Source organism: Silurus meridionalis, chromosome 9 (assembly GCF_014805685.1).
Source record: "Silurus meridionalis isolate SWU-2019-XX chromosome 9, ASM1480568v1, whole genome shotgun sequence".
Taxonomy (NCBI): Eukaryota; Metazoa; Chordata; class Actinopteri; order Siluriformes; family Siluridae; genus Silurus; species Silurus meridionalis.
The window spans coordinates 25,450,762-25,470,456 of NC_060892.1; the positions used below are offsets into that span (position 1 = coordinate 25,450,762).

Below are 19,695 nucleotides of genomic sequence, written 5' to 3' on the forward strand. Positions count from 1 at the left end.
TCAGGTCTGGTGTGTGGATTCTTCCAGCAAAAACCCTAAGGATGATCCAAACTCCTGCAAGACCCAACGGGCAGTATCACTGGCCTACGATGGAGATGCAGACATGTGACTCTTCTGTTCTCGACAAACTCCAGCTTATGCAACTCAGAGACCTCCTGAGACAGCAAAAGCAAAGTCATTCCAGCTGCAAGAACTGTGCTGTTTCAAACAAAGCCCTGTGCCTCTACATGTAGTGTGTGTGTGTGTGTGTGTGTGTGTGTGTGTGTGTGTGTTTTACAGAAATCTACAGTGGGCAAAACAACAGCTGGAGAATGACCAAAATGAAAAATTGACTTTTGTTTTGAATGTTTTTGTCAGAACAGAGACATTTTACGCACTATGTTAGTGCAGAATTGAGTGTTTTGTTGTCTATATTGTAAACTTACTTGTTGGTGTTGTGGTTTTTTTTATTATTGTTAATTTGGATTAAGAATTCTGGCTGATCAATCTTCTTGGCGCTTGATCGCTATTTTTGTGATATGTTTCACAAAACGTTCCATAGGAATTAACGGGAATACATTTGATTAAACTGGGAATTTACCAAAATTACAGGTCTATACCAGAGAACTTAAGTGTAGTTGGAAAAAAAATAATCTTGCAGGATACGTTTTGGTTAAAACAAGCGGATTTATTGCAATTTCTACCTGCGAATTCATCAATCCCACTGAGGCCACGCCCCCTACATATCATTTCTTGAATTCTGCACAGGAAATAATGTAAAAAAAAAATTCTCCATCTTGATGACTATTCACCTAAATGACATAAATATTACATACATGTATGTATCCTGTGTGTGAGCTGTTTTTGTGCAAAATACTAACTTATTTTTTCGGCTTCTTCCAGTAGGGGTCGCTACAGCGGATCTTAAACACACAAAATGATACTAACAATAAACCAAAAATCTAAATCTAAAAATCTGTATTAGTTTGCATGCATGTCGGCTTATGAGCAAAGAAATGTGTGTATATGATACAGTTTATATACATTTCCCCAAATTTCTAATTCATTACCATAAATTCCTGGTAAGTTTCCAACTTGGAATATTTCCCAAATTCCCCCAAATGGAATTCCCATAGAAATTTTCTGTCATTCCCCCACCCTCTTTGCAAACCTGGTCGTAAATGTGTCCCGAATGGTTGGAAAATACATTTCGTCCCAGAACGTGGGACCGTGTGCACGTTTTTGGGATGAAGCCCAGAGAGAGTGCTGGCCGGGCTGAAGTGACCCGAACCAGCTGCATCTTCTGCTAATTCATTTTTTAGTCAATTAATCCTGCAGATTTTCTCTTGTCTGCTCTGCTACATGCTACTGAGATCATCTGTCATGTTCGATTAGTCCTGAGCAGCTGACCTGGACCAAACTCAAACTGATCTCATCCTGAGAACATCAAGAATCCACGTGGCGAGATGAAGCAGGGTGCACGAGCATAGAAGTGACAGTAGGTGGTAATATAATGCTTTAAATATATACTATATAATATATATATATAAATACACTATAGGCATAAAAGTATTGGGACACCTGAATTTTCCAGCTGTGCGGTTTTTTTTCAAACTATTAGAGACATACAATTGTATAGGACGTCTGTGTGGACAGTAGCATGAACATGTCCCTTTTTCTTGTGCACTTTTCTTGACAAAGTGCACAAAACAAGCTACATGGAGATGGAGTAGAAGATCTGATAGAGCTAGAAACTCTATTGAAGATGTTTGGGATGCAGAAGCACACTATGGAACATCTTCCCAGGAAAGCTGAGGTTCTTATAAGATGGAATAAAACGTTCAAAAAGCACAATTGTATAATGAAGGTGTCCACAAACATTTGTCTATATATTTGAAGTCCACCAATTTCAGAAATAAGTAGCAGGTTTTCTGGATTTATGGATGGAAAGACTTCAGTCTTGACTGTAACCATGGGTCCAGTTTTCAAGTCTGTAAATAATAAACTGAGAGTTTGGATAAAAAATGATATATGACTCCGTCCTTCATCTGTATTCGGCACCATGTCGGCACACGCAGCGCCAACAAAGACGTGAAAGCAGAGCGTTCGATCGCGAGCGGTCTGAGGACTCAAACCCCAAAACACCTGAAGTATTCGGATTCGCCAGGCGTCCAAAAACGCACCAATGGAGGTCCGCGATAAGCCTTGGCCACGCGCAGATATGAAATTGGGTACATTGATTTATGAGTTCAGGTTTAAAATGAACCTATTATTCTCCAGAAGAAGAAGAAAAGATAATGCTGAGGGCTATTTAGACATTTTATCTGGAAAATGAGTGCACACAAGATTAATAATTCACTTATTCCCAACATACTTGCACTTATCTTTCACAAATCCTGCAGCGTCATCAGGTGCACAAACACACACACATTTTCGGCCTTTTTTTTAGGTCTAAAGTGTAAAAAAAAAAAATCTACACCAGGTACACACACACACTCTACACTTTGTGGTAGAGATTTCTCCTTCACCTGTCCTATCTTCTAGGACACTCTTCTTCTCCGCTCCTCTATCTCTCCTCTCTCCACGTTGCTTTTGAGAGGAAGCACTCTCTTGCTCGGTGTGTCTCTTATCAGATGAGATAAGGCCGTGAGCTCGGGTCCTAATAGCGTCTCGGCGCGAGGCGAGATTCTTCTCACGTGTGTGCGCCTGAACAAACAAACACATCATCCAGCCGCAGGACCATACATCATTCCTGCACGGCGACGCCGCACCTTAGCACAAAAAAAAACGAGCTCTTTCATCAAACCAGGGGTTTTCTCGCTCGAGGACGTCGTCGCAACACTGGGGAAATTTCCCAGCAAACAAGTGCTCATCAATCTTTCAATCTTCATAAAGGCGTCCTTCTTTTACAACACGTTCAATTACTGCTTTTAATTGCTACGCTATAGGAACAACATTTTCTAGACACCCGACTATGTGCTTTTGGAACCATCCCATACATTTCACACGGAATTCCCATTTACTGTTATAAGAAGCCCCATTCTTTGAAAGATATTCGATTTACGAGTTTGCTTGTGGAGCCACGAGGGCTCTAGTAAAGTGATGTTCAGAGCTAAAGATCTTCCACTCCAACCCATTTCTTCTCGAAGCTGGCTTTGTAGACAATGTCATGCAAAGACATCCCATACAATTGTCATAATCCGACATTACGGTAACCGTTTGAGGAAGAACCGCATATGCCTGGAAAAGGCCGGTGTCCTAATACTTTTGCCCAATACATCACATGTATGCATCACAAATTAAATCGAGAAATGAAAGAGAGAAGGAAAAAAACATACTGGGGCAGAAATTACACTGCCCCATGCTCCCTCTTGTGAGCATTTTCTTAGAAGGAGCGCTGGACAGGAGCGTTATTGAGAGGGTTGCCAAATATACAGTATTTACACTTTTATTTTTTTTTATAAAAGCTGCTTTAAAATATTCTCAGCTGCCACCAAGTTCTTGTTTTAGAGTAAATGGTCACAAATGAAATCTCCAAAAAGTGAACTGCCAGATGTGCAGTTTTTACTCTAAATAGGGTTATTTTTATTAAATCTATAATAAAAATACAAACAATAATGAATCACCTACATGTAGTGCATTTATGCAAACAATAAGATGTGTAATTATTTAACGATGGAAAATAATGCTACTGCAAGTGGATAGGATGTTGAGTAAATGCCAGGGTTGCAGGTTTTTTAAATATATATACTTTAAAACTCTATATTTTTTACATTATTTGGTTGCCAATATGATCTTGGTTTCTAGCAAATCACGAATGAAATGTAATTAATGTCAGAAAAAGGCATATTGAACGTGTTAAAAAATATTTCTAATGCAAGTAGACGGGAGATTTAATAACAAGTTTGGAGATTTTTTTACTTTTTTATTCATCCGGCATGATTTAAAGCAAATATACAATAAAAAAAAAAAAGCAGTAAAAACATTTTTTTTTGAAGCAATAAAATATTCCTTTTGCAAGATGCAGTATGTTGCAAACCAGTGGATTCTGGGGAGGTTCATGTCCGTAAAGTAGAAATGCGTTTGCACCATGGTGACTTTAGAGTCAAAAGGCTCGGGGGCAAATTTTCAGCAGAATACTGCTCATTGTGGGTTGTTTACCTTGAGGAGGAGAAGGGTAGCAGATTTTAACCTTCTGAAATTCATTAAACCAACAAAACACTGCTCTGAGCATCATGCAGCGTAAAGCAACAAAGAAAAAAGGTGAAGGGATTAACACACACACACAAAGTTTTATTAAGCCTCTTTTCTACCGTAGCTATTTTATCCAGTGTGTGTGTGTGTGTGTGTGTGTGTATGTGTTTGTGTGTGTGTTATGTGTTATTCCGCATGGGGAAATTATGTCTGCCATTTCCTACACTATTTAAAGTGCTCACCCACCGGGGTAGACGTGTGTGTGACTATACTTTGGTAAGTAAAAGGACAGGAAGTAATGAAAGATGGAGGTTTTGACAGCTGGACTTCCAGCCAGGTTTTTGGGAACAATTGATCATCCAGATACAGAGAACTAGAATGTGATCATTTGTATACATCTGAAGGATGGTGCAGAGTTTGGTGAATGTGGCCGCAAAGGTTCAGGAGCTATAACAGTTCAACTTCTCTTGGAAGTACCCTGTGCTGCTGCAGTGCTGTTTCTGTTGCAGAGCTAAATCTGTCCCCAAATGTACATCTCTGGCAATAGGAGAACCTTTCTGAACCTCTTCTTCCCTATGAATCATAAATACGAGATCTATTATCTTAGTGACTGGTTGCTTTAAAACCTCAGCATTTTTTTTTCACCCTCTAATCAAATCTCTCATTTGTTTTCAGCATTGGTTTAATCAGCCAGACCGGTGCGCATGCCAGCAGAAGTTTTCCGGCTCGGGATCAATAAAGGTAGAGGCCTATTGACAAAAGCGCGATAGAGGCCGGCCGTCTGAGCGACTCGTCTCTGCACGGCCCTATCGATTTCATTTTCCCCCGAATCCGTCTGCCCAAGAAGGCGGCCTTGCACCTTTTGAATTTCATGCGGCCCCAGACAGGCGTTATCAATCAAACATGGAGAACGGCCAACGCTGGCTATGAGTGGGTTTTGCTGTCCAACCAGGACAGGTCATGGGAATGATGGCACTCTCTGGAGGATGTTTCACACAAACATCGACAGACGCTTTTTTATCATCCTTTTAATGACTACAGTAGAATGCAGTAGGACAATTGCTCAGTCATTTTAGATCCTTTTAGATTCATCTAGATGTTTGGATTGGCTGTGAGACAGGAAAATAAAGTCCTGAATGCCCACAAATCTCTACGAGCAAAATCTTGTGAATCATCTGAGCAAATGAAGAGCGAATGGGGTCTAAATGTTAAATCTTCCAAAAAGCATATACCAATCTTATGGTCCACAAACGTTTGGCCTTATAGTGTAAACATGACGTATTTGTTTGACGCTTTTGCTTCACCGTGAGCGTCTTGAAAGCACGTGAATTAGATTCACTGGATTCTTACACCGGTTTTCTGGATTCCCTTCTAATCTCGAATACACATTTTGGCATAAAACAATAAATCGAAAATAAATGTATTCTCTAAAATTCTATACAGATTCCATTTCGATTTTAATGAGATGTTTGATTAACGATAATAAACTCTGGAGTTACAGCTGCAAGAAAAAACGCCCGTTGCAACCACTGGATCGAGACCTCCTACACATCCTGCATTAAAATAACATACCTCTTTTTATATCTTTATTAAACACCATCTAATCCTTCAGAGTTCTAACTGGGGGGAAAGAAATACAAAAGAAAACTGTGAGGAACCTTATAATTGTCCTCCTTCAGAAGTGAAAAAACTTCCATCAAACATTTCCTGTCGCTGCTGCACAACAGTCGGAGGAATTTAAGACCATTCTTCCAGACCTTGTATTGAGCCTGATGTGACAGACCATTACCCCTGACATTTTCTTGCTACGTGTATAAATTCATTGTTCTCTCCATTTTTTGAGTGCTCCAAAATTAGCTCCGTGCTGTGATCCTTTTTGTTATCGGACTTCAAGCTGAACTGGAATCTTAGTTCACTTAGACACCGCAGAGTAAAATGGTACCGGCGGGGAAAAAAAAAAAAAAAATTAAAAACGCTGCTGCGTATCAAGTTTGCAAAAGATCACCTTAATGTTCTGTACTGAATTTTATTTTTTATTCTAGTAAAAACCTTTTGACACAAGTTGACAGCCTTTTGACAAGTTATATTTAAAGCAAAGCGCCACTGCACACCAAAAACTTGAAAAATGTTCTGCTTTTAAACCATGACCCTACAAATCGCTGGCCAGTTTAATAAAAACGACTCATTCATGCACTTATCCGACCAACCAATCAATATCAGCGATGCGATCCATCCGGCGTTTAAAGTATATAAGTGGATTCGATAGCAATGACTGCCGTAGAAGTTCTCTACAGGTTACCTCACCGTTTTAGAGGCACGTTAAAAAAAAAGGGGTCGACTCTAAGGACGGTTACATTCTCGTGCTATTGGAAAAGGAGAGGTGTTTCTCAAGTCTAGACTCTAAAACATTATTCTTGCAGAGCTACCTTTTTATTCTCGTCATTTCGACTTTATTTCTAGAGGGCTACCGTGTCTGCCTCGTAATTCATTAGTCGTAAAAGCACACTGACCATGTAGTTGTGTTAAAGTAGAGCTGGATTCTGTAAAATAGGGCTGCATTTAAAGTAATAAGTGCTCCCTTTAAACTTTCACCTGAAGAAAACGTACAAAAGTGTTTGCTTTCGAATGGATCCTGATTTATTACGGCTGTAATGTTCGTATTATCGTTTTTGCCACAAGGCTCTTTGTTAATCAACTCTGTTTATGTGAAAAGACTCGAATGAGACTTTCAGCACATCGATCTATTAATTAAATGATGATTAATCAAACACTGAAAAATCACACAAATAAGGTCACGGGTGTTGTGGCGAGTTCGAGTCAGGAGTTTCTTCCATCGGAGCTCGACGCTGATTGGCGGCGTGCTGCGTGATTGACCATTTAAGTTTTTATCCTCAAAAATAAAAAGACTGATACCGCGGAATGTATTTGAGCGAAAAGTACGAAATTTGACTTTGAAATGTAGCGAAGTTCAAGTAAAAGCCTCCCCAAATCTAAATACTCCAGTAAAGTACAGCTACGTGAAAACGCTACTTAACTACAGTAACCAATCACATTTACTTTGTCCACCGCTGTCGTAATTTCAACTTTATTCATCTATTGCTACGACTTTATTTTTGGGATCTTAGATTTTTTTTTTTAGTTCAGTTCAGTTTTTTTCAGTTTCACTTCAGAGGTGAAGGCTAAATGGATATAAGCCAAGATGGCGCCCAACTAGTTTATTCGCAAGATCACTAATCAGAAAAACAGTAAATATAGTTATGGCTATGGCTTCAGCATTAAGAAAACCACCGCTCTACAGGGTCACGTGAACCTCCTGACGTCTGGAGGTTCACTGTGTGCTTTAATGTCTTCCACGTGATTGGATGCTTGAAGTGTTCCTATTAAAATGACCAGTGAGTCTAAGTACTGTGTATACTGTGTATTATTCCTACTCGCGTGTACGATTGTCGTTTAAATGTCCAAATGAAAAAATGCCTCACTGAAAGAAAGGAAGCACGACGGTAATTAAAGCCCCAGGCAGCACAGATCACGTCACGTGCGGGTATTATATTCAATAACGTGTGAAGCGTTGCACGTGTAGCATTTAACGCTCTGACGCCTCTTTGTCGATTCAACCTGCCAATGGTGTCGTCAAGGCAACAACCTTGCACGAGGAGCCAGAGGGAGGCATTACGCTAGCTAACGGTGTCCTACCTGTGGAACGACGTTCTCCTCTCTGAGCTTTAGTGCCATGTATTCCGGCAGCTTCAAACACACAGGGAATGAAGTGGGCCATAAAAAGAAAACAGACACATTCTTTCAATTCCTCTTCAAACGGTTTCATAAATTTCCCTGTTTATTTTCTATTTAAAGCATCCAAACTGCACAAAACGGCTACAAATGAAAGGCAATGCAAATAAATCCTGCAAAAAAAATTCTAACAAGCGAAATGTGTGGGGGGGGTTTGAGTGAAGTAGGGGTTGGCAAACACAATGGATTCCCAAATCCCATGTCGGATTTGATCTTCCCGCTTATGGTGCTGGGAGTTTCTGTAATTACAGCAAATTGTCGAACTGCGAGAGTCCTTGACCCACTTCTGACGTCTTATCGGCGGCGCCAAACGCTCGCTCCGACTCCCGCTCTCTATCTGCCTTTCTCCTTAGACATGTTCATTTAGCCAACGGAAAAGGAAAACTTCTCTGAAATATTGGACTTGTGGGTAAAAAAAAGAAACTCGAGTGTGTAAATGCGTGTTTTGTGAGATAGACGATGGACACATGCCCAGGCTCTTCAGGCAGAGAAAACTCGTTCCAGCAGGCGGAATTACTCTGGCCCTCTCTCTCTCTATGTCACATTTGGCGCTCCGGGCCTGGCCTGGCACAGCACCTCATCATCTCCCTAACCCAGACACAATTCGGTACGCAGCTGCAATCCACTTTGTAATGTGAGGCTTTAAGTGCAGCCGCCTGGAGGGAGGCTGCGGCCACATTATATTTTCACTTGATCCATTTCTTTCCTGAGAGATTTGATGGTTTTCGCTCCGGGTGATGTTCGACGCTCGAACATCTCTCTTTTAATGCCGCGCTGTGAAAGCGAGCGCATCCTGACACGTCCTCGCCGGGCTTGCTGTATGCGGGGCGGGGGGTAGGGGGGCGCACCTAGCTTTAGCTTGGACGGCTGATCTGTACATCTTCATGTCATGCCAAGGCATCTTTATAGCAATGTTGAGTTTATGGTGCAGGACGTCTTCAAAATGTTCTCCTGAAAAGGATGATGACCCCTTTTTCATCGTCGGAGTCTGTTGACCAGAACGACGCAATCTAGACTTCGATATTAAAAGCCTTTAAAGAGCAATTGAAGCCGATGGTGAAGTGGAAAAAAAAACCTAAAAACCAAAAAAAAATGCCATGATTCACATATGCACACTTCTTCTTGAGTGCCAGCGAGCAGGAAATGCTCCTAAGGTTAATTACAAAAACTATCAGTGCTTTCGCAAGAGCTAAAAAAAAAAAACAGCTGAGCACTCCCAGCCCACGGTAATCAACAGACTAAGACACAGCTTTAACAGAGAACATACATCAATGTCACTCGGCTCCTCGTCTCCAGAACTACCGCTCCATACCCCTGTCGTGATGCACCGTGACCTGCGTGCTAAATATACCTGCATCCTAGACAGGAAGTGACTTCGCATCGCGTTGTGCTGTTCCATAATAAATATATGTATTGTCATTCTGACAATAAGTCTGTACAGGTTAATGTTCCAGAGCGGAGCATGTGATCTCCAGCCAGCCTGCTTCGTAATCAGTACTGAGTCCGGGCTGAATAGATAGCAAGTCTCTTGACATTTTTTCACTGTAGTTATTTCTCATTGATTAGGACCAAGCGCTGCAGCCTCATGTAGCAGTATATTTGACTGTACAAACCAGAGTTAATAAGCACCAGCTGTTTTTTTCCCACTGGCTTAGAAAAAAGTCCTTGTGCACTTCTCAGGCTGCAATTTGACAACACCATCTATTCTCTCCTGATTGCGCAGATAAGGTGCGAGCTATTATTCCTGTTTGTCAGGCATTATGCTAAACGTGCTTTTTTTTCCCTCAGGGAAAAGGCACACCCGGAGCAAAGAGTGTCTCTGGCAGTACAGTCTGTAAGTGCTATAGATTTATCTATTTTAATGAAAAATTCCCACTGCAAAAAGTTCTTTGATTTTAAAATGAATCCTTTGTTTTATATATGCAAAGATTTAACTACCGACATACACCAGTCGAAAACACAAAGAGACTTAAACGTATATTTTATGGGGGAAAAACGTAGTAAGCTCTTACACTGTATGCAAACTCTGTCTGCAAGAAACCATTTGCAACAGCTGCCGATGTACTTATGAATTTCCGTGATCCCTGTGACTGTGCGTGCATCCTGGTGCTGCCATCTGTTGGACTATTATAAAAGTAGTGGGAAAAAGTGGGAAAAAAAAAACTAGAAATACCGGGTTCCCAAAATCATCATGACACCAAACGGAACTTTTGCTGTTTCCACACGGATGGTTTTAATTGACGGACGTGTGCATCATGGTCGGAATTTGGTTGATTTTAAACTTAAGTAAAAGGTTTAATGATTGAAAATAATTTTTCAGGGTTGGTTTTTTTATTTATAAATATTATTTATAAATATTTTTATTTATATATATATATATATATATATATATATATATATATATATATATATAATTTGTGGAGATTTGTGCTCTTAGTTTTCATCCCGGTGCATCCAAAGACCTCCTATAAAATTGTGTACCTCCAACTTTGTGGTAACAGTTTGGGGTGAAAAAGATAAACATATGTCTGGAATATCAAGTGTAGTTACGTATGTATTAAGTCCTAAAAAGAAAACGATCATATCAGAACTGTTCTTTTAAATACAACCAAACATTCACTTGACTGATGAAACTGTCAGAAGTCCAGTGTTTTACTTGGACGGCAATCAATCGCGAATCGTCTTGCAAATGTCAATTACTGTATCAGTCTCTTCACTTCATTTGATTTGTAGGTTGTAATTAAATGATTGTCAGTTATGAACTTTACGTTCAAGCCGCTCCACTCACGCGTAGTGACAGTGCCGAATGAATTATATTCTCCTGTGATTGAGAGGATGGTGAACAGATTCCTGGGAGGATACTAAATAAATGTGTGTGTGTAAGAAGGTGATCGAGCAAAAGAAATATGGAATAGCGCTGTATATATGCTCTATGACCGCTTATAATTTTCCGGAAGCTTTTCCTGAGTTTTTTTTGTTTTTAGCGAAAGCCATGCAGAGCCAGTGCTACACTGTTTAGAATTTGCATAGCGCTGCATGCACACGAGAGATTGCCCTGCAGCCGTGCAGTTTTAATGTCACATGGAAATTAAAAGGCTTTTACTTTCACCAGAGGGCTGAATTTTAATACAGACCCCTGCCAATACACTGGAGATTCGGACAGGTGACAAGGTCAGTAAGTGCTGATTAAATAAGACGGGGAGGCAGCAGGGGGGTAAAAAAATACAGAAAATTTTTATTTTACACCTTTTAGTAGTGGAAATGAGCTCTGGAAGCTCGTCTTTTCTCCTATCCTTGAGTCAATATTCAATATTCATATAAGTGCAAAAGTATTCAGCCACGTATATAGTTCCTCCACTACAGTTACAGATTGTCTTTGGATGTGTGTAAGCATGAGATTTTCCCTTTATTTGCATTGGGAGGCCTAAACCTATTCCAGCATGGCAATGCTCCTGTGCACAAAGCCATCACCATGGTTTAGATCTTAGATCTCCTGCTATAGACCGCAAATCTTGAGGAACATCTTTCCAGAAGTGTGACGGATATTATAACAACAAAAGGGGACTGATTAATAATGGAAGGTGGTGATGGTATTTGACCTGCACCAAGACATGACCTCATCAACCCCACTAGACACCTTTGAGATGAATTGAAGCGCTGACTGATCCCCTACAGCCACAGATACAAGGTTGTTGGGCTTTTTTTTCTTCTTCTGCTTACAGAATCTAAATACACACTGTAAAAGATCCCTGCAAAGTGAAAAAGAGTTACTTCTCGGGTTGTCAGCAGTCAACATGTTCGTTGGTTTCTTTCAAATCTGGAATAACTGGTCGCAGCCGGAGAAAGGTGTTATGCTGCGGACAGCTTTGCTAACATTTCTGACCATGGTGTTAACACCATTAAAATAAAGCTCAAAAAGCTAAAGTAATTACATACACGTTAACAGAATAAATTAAAAAAGGATGATTGTTGAGGGTGACAGATGTATAGACTTTCATACAGTCGTTATCTAATCAGCCAATCGTGTCAGAGCAGCGCAATCCAAGAGATCATGCAGATATCGTGTAAAACGTGAAGGCGTGAAAATTCCCGTGGGATCAGCAGTTTCTGAAATACTCAAAGCAGCCTGTCTGGCCCCCGACGACTAGGCTGCGGAGGAAGTTACTACATTTTCCTCTTTTTGATGTATGATGTGAACGTTAAATAGAGTTCTCTGCTTGATTTTATACATAGTGCTGCTGCTACTTGATTGGCTGATTGGATCACTTTAAAATGTCCAGATGTTCCTATTAAAGTGGGGATCGAATATAGCAGGGATGGGATTCACTGACTCGCAGAAGTTGACGGCGTGATGCATCGATTTAAAAAAATGGCATATTGACATCATTAAAAAACAATGTATTTCTACAGAATTATTAGCGGATGTGCTTTGATCATTTAGAAAGTGATCAATAATTTGTGACCAATATTCAAAATGCGGATCGATTTCTCGTCGCTAAACTGTTTCTCGAGCGCGCTGCTACTGCACATGAATATGATGTATCACATCACCACGGAGACCGAGGTGTGTCCTGAGAGTCACATAGAATAGAGATTGATATGGAAGAGGTAGAGCTGCGTGTCTTCCTGGAGACGCAACAGGAAAAGAGCATATGGTTGAATTTTTCATTTTCTTGGCTTTGGCTTGGATTCTTAATGGACTCATGCAGGTGAATTTTGAGGACTGTTGCCAGTTACAGATGTAACATGGTGCTGCTAGCTTTATTGCCCTCTTAAATCTACAATTGGACATAACCCAGGTGCCCATCTTTTGAACAAGCAACCATTAATAGAGCTCCTGGTTTAAAACTCTAGGGTCTTCCATATGGAACATTTCCCTGAACCAAATCATTTGGGGTTTTAGAATTTCGAAGAACTTAAGTACTAAAATGCTTGGTTTGCTTGTGCTGCTCAGTGGTGATGGCTTTGCTGTAAGAAGCCTGTACCCCTCATGTTCTAGCTCTGTAGAATGGTAAGGCCACATGGTGCAGACCTGCTAAGTGCACCTGGCATCATACAGAACCCAGACTGTCAAAGATCCAAACTATGTCCAGACCAAGATATCCCACTGCTAAGAATAATGCTTAAGCCGGCTTCTCCCAGAGAGGGATTAGTAACTACATGGAGATAATGCGCCAATCCGAACAACACAATAGCAAAAAAATGTCTATGCATACCATTAACACAAGACTAAGTTTTGCAATTCATATACAAACAGCAGAAGGTTTATCTGGTAAAGCTATGAAAAGATTTTGATACATGAATTCTGATTAAATGTTGAGCACTATTTAGAACATCTCTTCCAGACAAAGGAAGGAATATAAAACGGAAGGCTGCTCATTGGTCTTTGAGGAGGGATCTGTTTAGGTGCACAACTTTCAATGCTTTAACATTAGTAGAATTAGCCACAGGAGATATGGAAGTGACCAGAGATGCTAAGGTGGACTCAAATTCCTCACTGGGGAAGGACCCTCAGTGGCAGTTTGACTAGAGAGGTCCGTTCAGCAATGCTATTAGCATACTGTATATTTACACCAAATGCAAGGCAAAGCGAACAAATCAGAGCACCATGAGACACCTCAAGCAGGGACAGCATGACGGAACGAGTGCCATAGTGAGCAACAACAATAGTTCATAGTCGACTGAGAGATGGATAACAAGGTAAAAGGCTTACAAAGGAACCAGCCATGCGGTATTCCACATTCGGAACGACCGGCTTCAATTGTACGACGAGTGCAGGAACATAAAAGCAAGCGCATGACACGATCCCCGAAACTACAGGGTATTTTTTTTACCCGTATAAATTCTCAAATCGGTATTATTTGGACCTGTGCCGCTGTAACGGATTTGGAAAGTAGCGCCCACGCAGAGATTTTTGATCTTTATCCTCGTCCCTTGTCCTCCTGTAGCTCGAGAGAACGCAAAAACATGTGAACTAGCTCAGCAAATTTCCCTCTACCTATAGTCGAGATGAAAGAGGAGGAAGCAGCGGAGGCCTGTCAAAAAACTGCTGCCTTCACAGTGGTGTGCGCACGTTATCGGGGCGGCGGTGCCAGAATTTTTTTTCTGCTTCTTCTCTTTTCCCGCCGATCATTTTCCCGTTTTTTTTTTTTTTCCCCTGACAGATAGCTGCAGCAGAGAGAGAGAGACGAGTGAATATATATAAATATGTGATGAAATGCGGATGAAGGTCGTTCTTCAGGAAACATCTTTAAAAGTAAAATGCTCACCAACGTATGGAGTATTTCCTCTTTAACAAACCCAGCGTGCCTTCTCCAGTTAATGTGTCTGAAATAATTCATACCCACAACCCTTTTCCTAGTATTAATAAATACTTGGTTTTCAAAGGAAAGAATGCCAGAGCTCTGTTTTGAGGCAGAAAGGAGTTCGACTCCCCCCACCCCTGCTCTCATTCGGCCACACACCTTGAGAAAATTCATCCGACTCTTTGAACTGTTACTTCGTTTGTTAAGTCGTATAGCTACTAAAATACGCATGAAAAACATGCTGACGTGGTTTCAGTCCAGTACGAATGTCCAGTGATCTAAAGTCTTGTCTTCATGATCTGCTGTACCATAAATAGCCAAGAAATCTATTAGTGCACAAAAGTCTAGCAAGTTGGCCGAAGTCCTGTTTTATCCTGACGTTGTGCCCAGGCTAGACCAAATATGGAATGAGAAACCATTCTTACCTAGCAATGTCATCCTTCTTAAAATGACAGTGAGACATAAAAAGGAAGACATCCTTCAAGATTCCTTCTGGCAGCAAAGATGTGGAATGAACTTTGACTTCATGTACCTACCTTCTTCAGAAGTACTTCAATTGTGTTCACTCTTATAATAGGGCATGTGACAGTGCTCCGAATCTAACCAATGTTCCTTGGGTCACTGTGAAGGCTGTTGTCAAGTGGAGAAAGTGAGGCACCAGTGGCACAGAACAGAACATTCCTCCAAAGGACAAGAAGAGATCCCTTCAAGAAGCCTGCCAAGAATCCTACAGTTACATTAAAGGAGCTGCTTAAATACCTGGCATGTTCAGGACATTCCCCTCAGGTCAACAGACTCTCGGATTCTTCACGTGTTTGGACTTCAGGGTGTAGAGCGACTAGACGAAAGCCTTGTTTTTCTCTGGAAAAACATGGAATGTATTACAAACTAATGAGGCCAAAGGTAAAAGATTCTTAGCATCATTTTGGCACACACACACAAAAAAAATGGTGAAGCATGGTGGTGGAGGCATTATGCACCAATACCACAAGCATTATCTGATCAGTGCTATCGAGCTCTTGAAGTTACACGATATGGACAAAAGTTTGTCTATAAAATTCATGTGCCTTTTGAACATCCCGTTCCACATTTAGTCCCAGTAATAATCTCCATTCTTTTGGGAAGATGTTCCGATCGATTTTGTGGAGATCCACAACCACAATGGTGTTAGTAAAGTCAGGTATTGTATGAATCTTCACGCCAGGATTCCATTTCATCCCAAAGCTGTCAACCCTAAAAGGCCACTCCAGATCTTCCACACCCTTTCAACCCATGTAAAGCAGATCTTCATGGAACTTGCTTTGTGCACAGGGGTATTGTCATGCTGGAGCAGGTTTGGGTCAACTAGATCAAGTGAAGGCCAAATTTTATGCTTCCACATGGCGAAAGTGAAATGTTTAAATAATATGGGAGGAAAAAAAAACAGACTGATATTATTTGTGTGTGTGAAAAAGGCTGTGAGCATAAACACTGATTGACCTCTTGCGCAAGACCCTTAACCATGCGATTTAAAAGGAATTAATGTTCCTAGTTCCGTGCATAATGACCAGGAAGATAACAGAATTGACCACCATCAGGAATGTTTGTTTACTATTCGACCAAATGCTTTTTATACCGTTTATACGAGCAGATTTCTCTTTGATAGGGATAATAAAGCAGTAGCACTGAGGCTCGTCCGTAAGAGAGAACTACTCCGGGCAGGATTATCAGTCAGCCCTTGCTGTACCCAGCTCTTTGTTCTGCTGCCATGCTCTGTCTAATAAGATTACACACACACACACACACATGCATGCATACTTCCATAGACAGACAGTCTATCAGCCACTTTCCCTTGATCCCGCATTCCCTCGTATTCCCACATCAATACTCATCCGAATGACGGGTCGGAGACTACAAACGAATCTAGTCTAAGGATTAGAACTTCACACAGGATGAGTATCACGTTAGGTGACCCCGGAATAGACGATATGCCTAAAGAGAGAAGATTTGGCATTTTGCCTCTATATATATACTTTGTGTATAATTTGACATGGAGGTTATTCACTGTCAGCTTTCTTTTCACTCTTTCGGTTTTCTCTCGCTTACTCCGTCACACTCTTTCCCCCTCTCTTTCACACACAGGTTTTAAAACTCATTACCATTTCCCAGATTAGACTGCAGAACGCAAACAATAAAGTTAATTAAGACTGATAATTATAAGGCAGGGCGATGGATGAGGGGATCTGACACACCGACTGGAGCTAAGCAGCTAAGCCGATGCTTTTTTTTTTTTCTTTCATTCTGACAGGCGCAAAAATGTTCCTCCGCCACGTGTTTTGGAGGGAAAAAAAAACAACTTGACTCTTCTTAGACATACAGGAAAATTGCTGGATGATCTGAACCCGGACATTGAGCTTGAATGGGACACCATTCCAGGTGTCATACTTCCCGTCATACTTATTGTACGTTCACACATTTCTTCACATCTAGAGGCACTGTCTATTATCCATTCTGGCCACAAGCATCGTTTTTCTAGGTGGAAGAAAACCAGAGAACCTAGACAATGCAGGCAATGAGAGAAGCAGTTACCCTGGAGCTGTCAGGCGGGAAGTCGACCCGCTGTGCCACAGCGCCAACCATTAAACGAGCATGACTCCAACAATCTTTGTGTTAAGCAGATTAGCAGCACTGCTATAAATGTTTGCATAGAAATAAGGAGGATAACTGGAAATTGAATGCTCTTAAGTGGCCTATATAGAGCTTTCAAACTGTATTGACCACATTTGGGATAAATGTGAACGCTGACTGCACCCCAGGCCTCGTCAGAGGTGGCAAAAGTACACACATCCTTTACTTAAGTAGAAGTACAGATCCTCATGTTTTAAAATGCTCGGGTAAAAGTTGAAGTACTGATTATACTTTTTTACTCAAGTGAAAGTAAAGAAGTTTTGGCTCAGACGTACTTAAGTAAAAAGTAGTTATTACTTCTACCTGTTTTAGCTGTTAACTGGACCTCACATCATATTAGATAGATAGATAGATAGATAGATAGATAGATAGATAGATAGATAGATAGATAGATAGATAGATAGATAGATAGATAGATAGATGGATGGATGGATGGATGGATAGATGGATGTGATAGCCTAGTGGGTTAATGTCAGGGTCACCACGAGGATGAGTTTGAGAGTTTGATTCCTGGTCGAGCTGGTAGTTGCTGTGTTGGTAAATAAAACTTCTGGACCTTATCCACTCTGAAAACATTTCAATTCTGTCCTTTCTGTGTTGGATTAATTTCGTGATTTCCTGGTCTTTAATGAAAGATAACCCCACCACAAAAAAACGCACTTCTGTGGTAGCTCAGTGGTTTAAGGCTTGTGCCTGAACATGGTCCTTAATATAGTCCATGCTGGTGATAAGGTTTCAAAGCCAGTCCTACATGCCTTCTTTCTTACTGCGCTGGCATGAAACAAAGTATGAACCCTCCAAAAAGCACACATGCTTTTCAGCAGCGGTCGCTCAGTGGTTTAAGGCTTGTGCCTCATCTAAACATGCTCCCAGTCTGATCTCTTCCATGGTTCATCGGATTAAGGCTGGTGCCTCGCTGATGGTGAGGATCAGGGTTTGAATCCTGCTAGTTGCGATGTCGGTTATGTTCCTGCTTCCTAAAACTTTCTTTAGCTTTATATTCTTGTGTTGATGGTATAAAGGTAGATAGACCTGCTCTAAACAAACTTCCTGGTCTGTCTTCTCTGATGGTCCAGTGGGTTAAATCAGGTGTTGTGCTTTTGGTGGGGTTCAGGGTTCGAATCCTGCTTTCTGCCTGCCAGTCACGATCAGGATTCACTTCCTACATCTTTCTTTAGCGATATATTTTTGTTTTTAATGGGTTGAAAAGAAAGATAGACCTGCTCTAAACAAGCTTCCTAGTCCGTCCTCACCGGTGGTTCAATGGGTTAACGTTGGTGTCTCGCTGGTGGTGGGGATCATGGTTCGAATCCTGCTATTTACAATGTGGGTTCAACTTGTGCTACTTACATCTGTTTTCACTTCCTACATCTTTCTTTAGTGTTAAATTCTTGTGTTGATGGTTTGAAAAGAAAGATAGACCTGCTCTAATCAAGCTTCCCATCCTGTTTTTTCCTGATGGCTTAGTGGGTTAAGGCTGGTACTTTGCTAATGTTGGTGGTCAGGGTTCAAACCTGGCTTTCTGTCTGCTAGTCATGAGGTAGGCTAAATTCCTGATTCCTACATCTTCATATTCTTGTTTTGATGGGTTAAAGAGAAAGACTCTAAACAAGCTTCCCAGCTTGTCCTTCCTGATGGTCCCTGCTAGTCACAATATGGGTTTGCTTCCTAAGTCTGTCTTTAGCATTATATTCTTGTGTTGATGGTTTAAAAGAAAAGATAGACCTGCTCTAACAATTGGCACAGCCTGTCCTTCCAGATGGTTCAGTGGGTTAAGACTGGTATTTACTGTTGGTGGGGTTCAGGGTTCGAATCCTGCTTTCTGTGTTTCTTTCTGGTCTGAATTTCTTGCTTTGAAGCATGAAACGAAGGATAAACCCCCAAAAAAAAGAAGGTGAGTTGTGGGACTTGATGGCTTTGTGGTAAAAGCCTTACCTCTGAGCTCAGAGGTTGCTGGTTCAAATCTGGCGTGGCCCCACACTGGGTAAGTTGTGTGGAAATTAGTGTGTGGTGAGCAATGGAGTGGGTGACTGTGAGGCTGTGAAGACCTGCTGGGTTATAGCCTCAGAAAAAATAAGTAATTGTTTTGCATTTAGGGGAATGAGAGAAGGTGGAAAAATAATTTTTTTTTTTTTTGCCCGGAGCCTAAGTTCATACTTTTTTTGGATGTTTTTGCTTCATAACCCCCTGTTTTCAGCTTCTCAGACACCAGGGGGGCAGACGCCTGAATATTGCCCCCCTGGTTCAGGATACGCCCTCTGAAACCATCCAGATCCAACCTTCCACGCAGCCATTTCTGACACCTTCATCACTACGGTCACTGGAACCTTCCACATGCTTAACTTTGAGCCCTGGCCGGGGTTTGAACCAGCAACCTCTCAACCCAGAGGCAAAGCTCTTCCAATTGAGCCACAGGATCTCCTGCAAGAACCTGATATTTAGGACCTTTTTGGTTCTTTTATAAAACTTTTTAAACAATTTAAAGGATAGCTAAGGGGTAGGAATTGAACCGGGTGAGTCAGATAGCAGAGGCTGCGTCACTAACCACTACACTACCAGAGGGGTGACAAACAAGGTTTTGCTTATTGGACTCTTGGTTTTTCTATAGTTAAGAGACCACTGTTTTCTCTTAGATCATGATGGTAGAGGGTCAAAACTTCTCCTTCCTGTTCATTCTCTCAGTTACTCAAAGTCTATGAGAAGTGACTCAGGTACAAGAACCACATCTCCAACACCTGCACCACTGATATACCATGATTTA

The 19,695-nt window shown here is 41.1% G+C and overlaps 1 protein-coding gene across 2 annotated transcripts in view; it reads left to right on the top strand.

Annotated features, from left to right (window-relative positions):
* The window catches only part of thsd7bb (thrombospondin, type I, domain containing 7Bb), a 60,884-nt gene extending 60,067 nt beyond the window's left edge, over nt 1-817 (top strand). For both annotated transcript variants that reach the window (XM_046857445.1, XM_046857446.1), the window contains one exon: nt 28-817. In XM_046857445.1, coding sequence (XP_046713401.1) covers nt 28-109 — 82 coding nt within the window. In that variant the 3' untranslated portion in view covers nt 110-817. The remainder of the gene's footprint in view (nt 1-27) is intronic.
* The last annotated feature ends 18,878 nt before the right edge of the window (nt 818-19,695 follow it).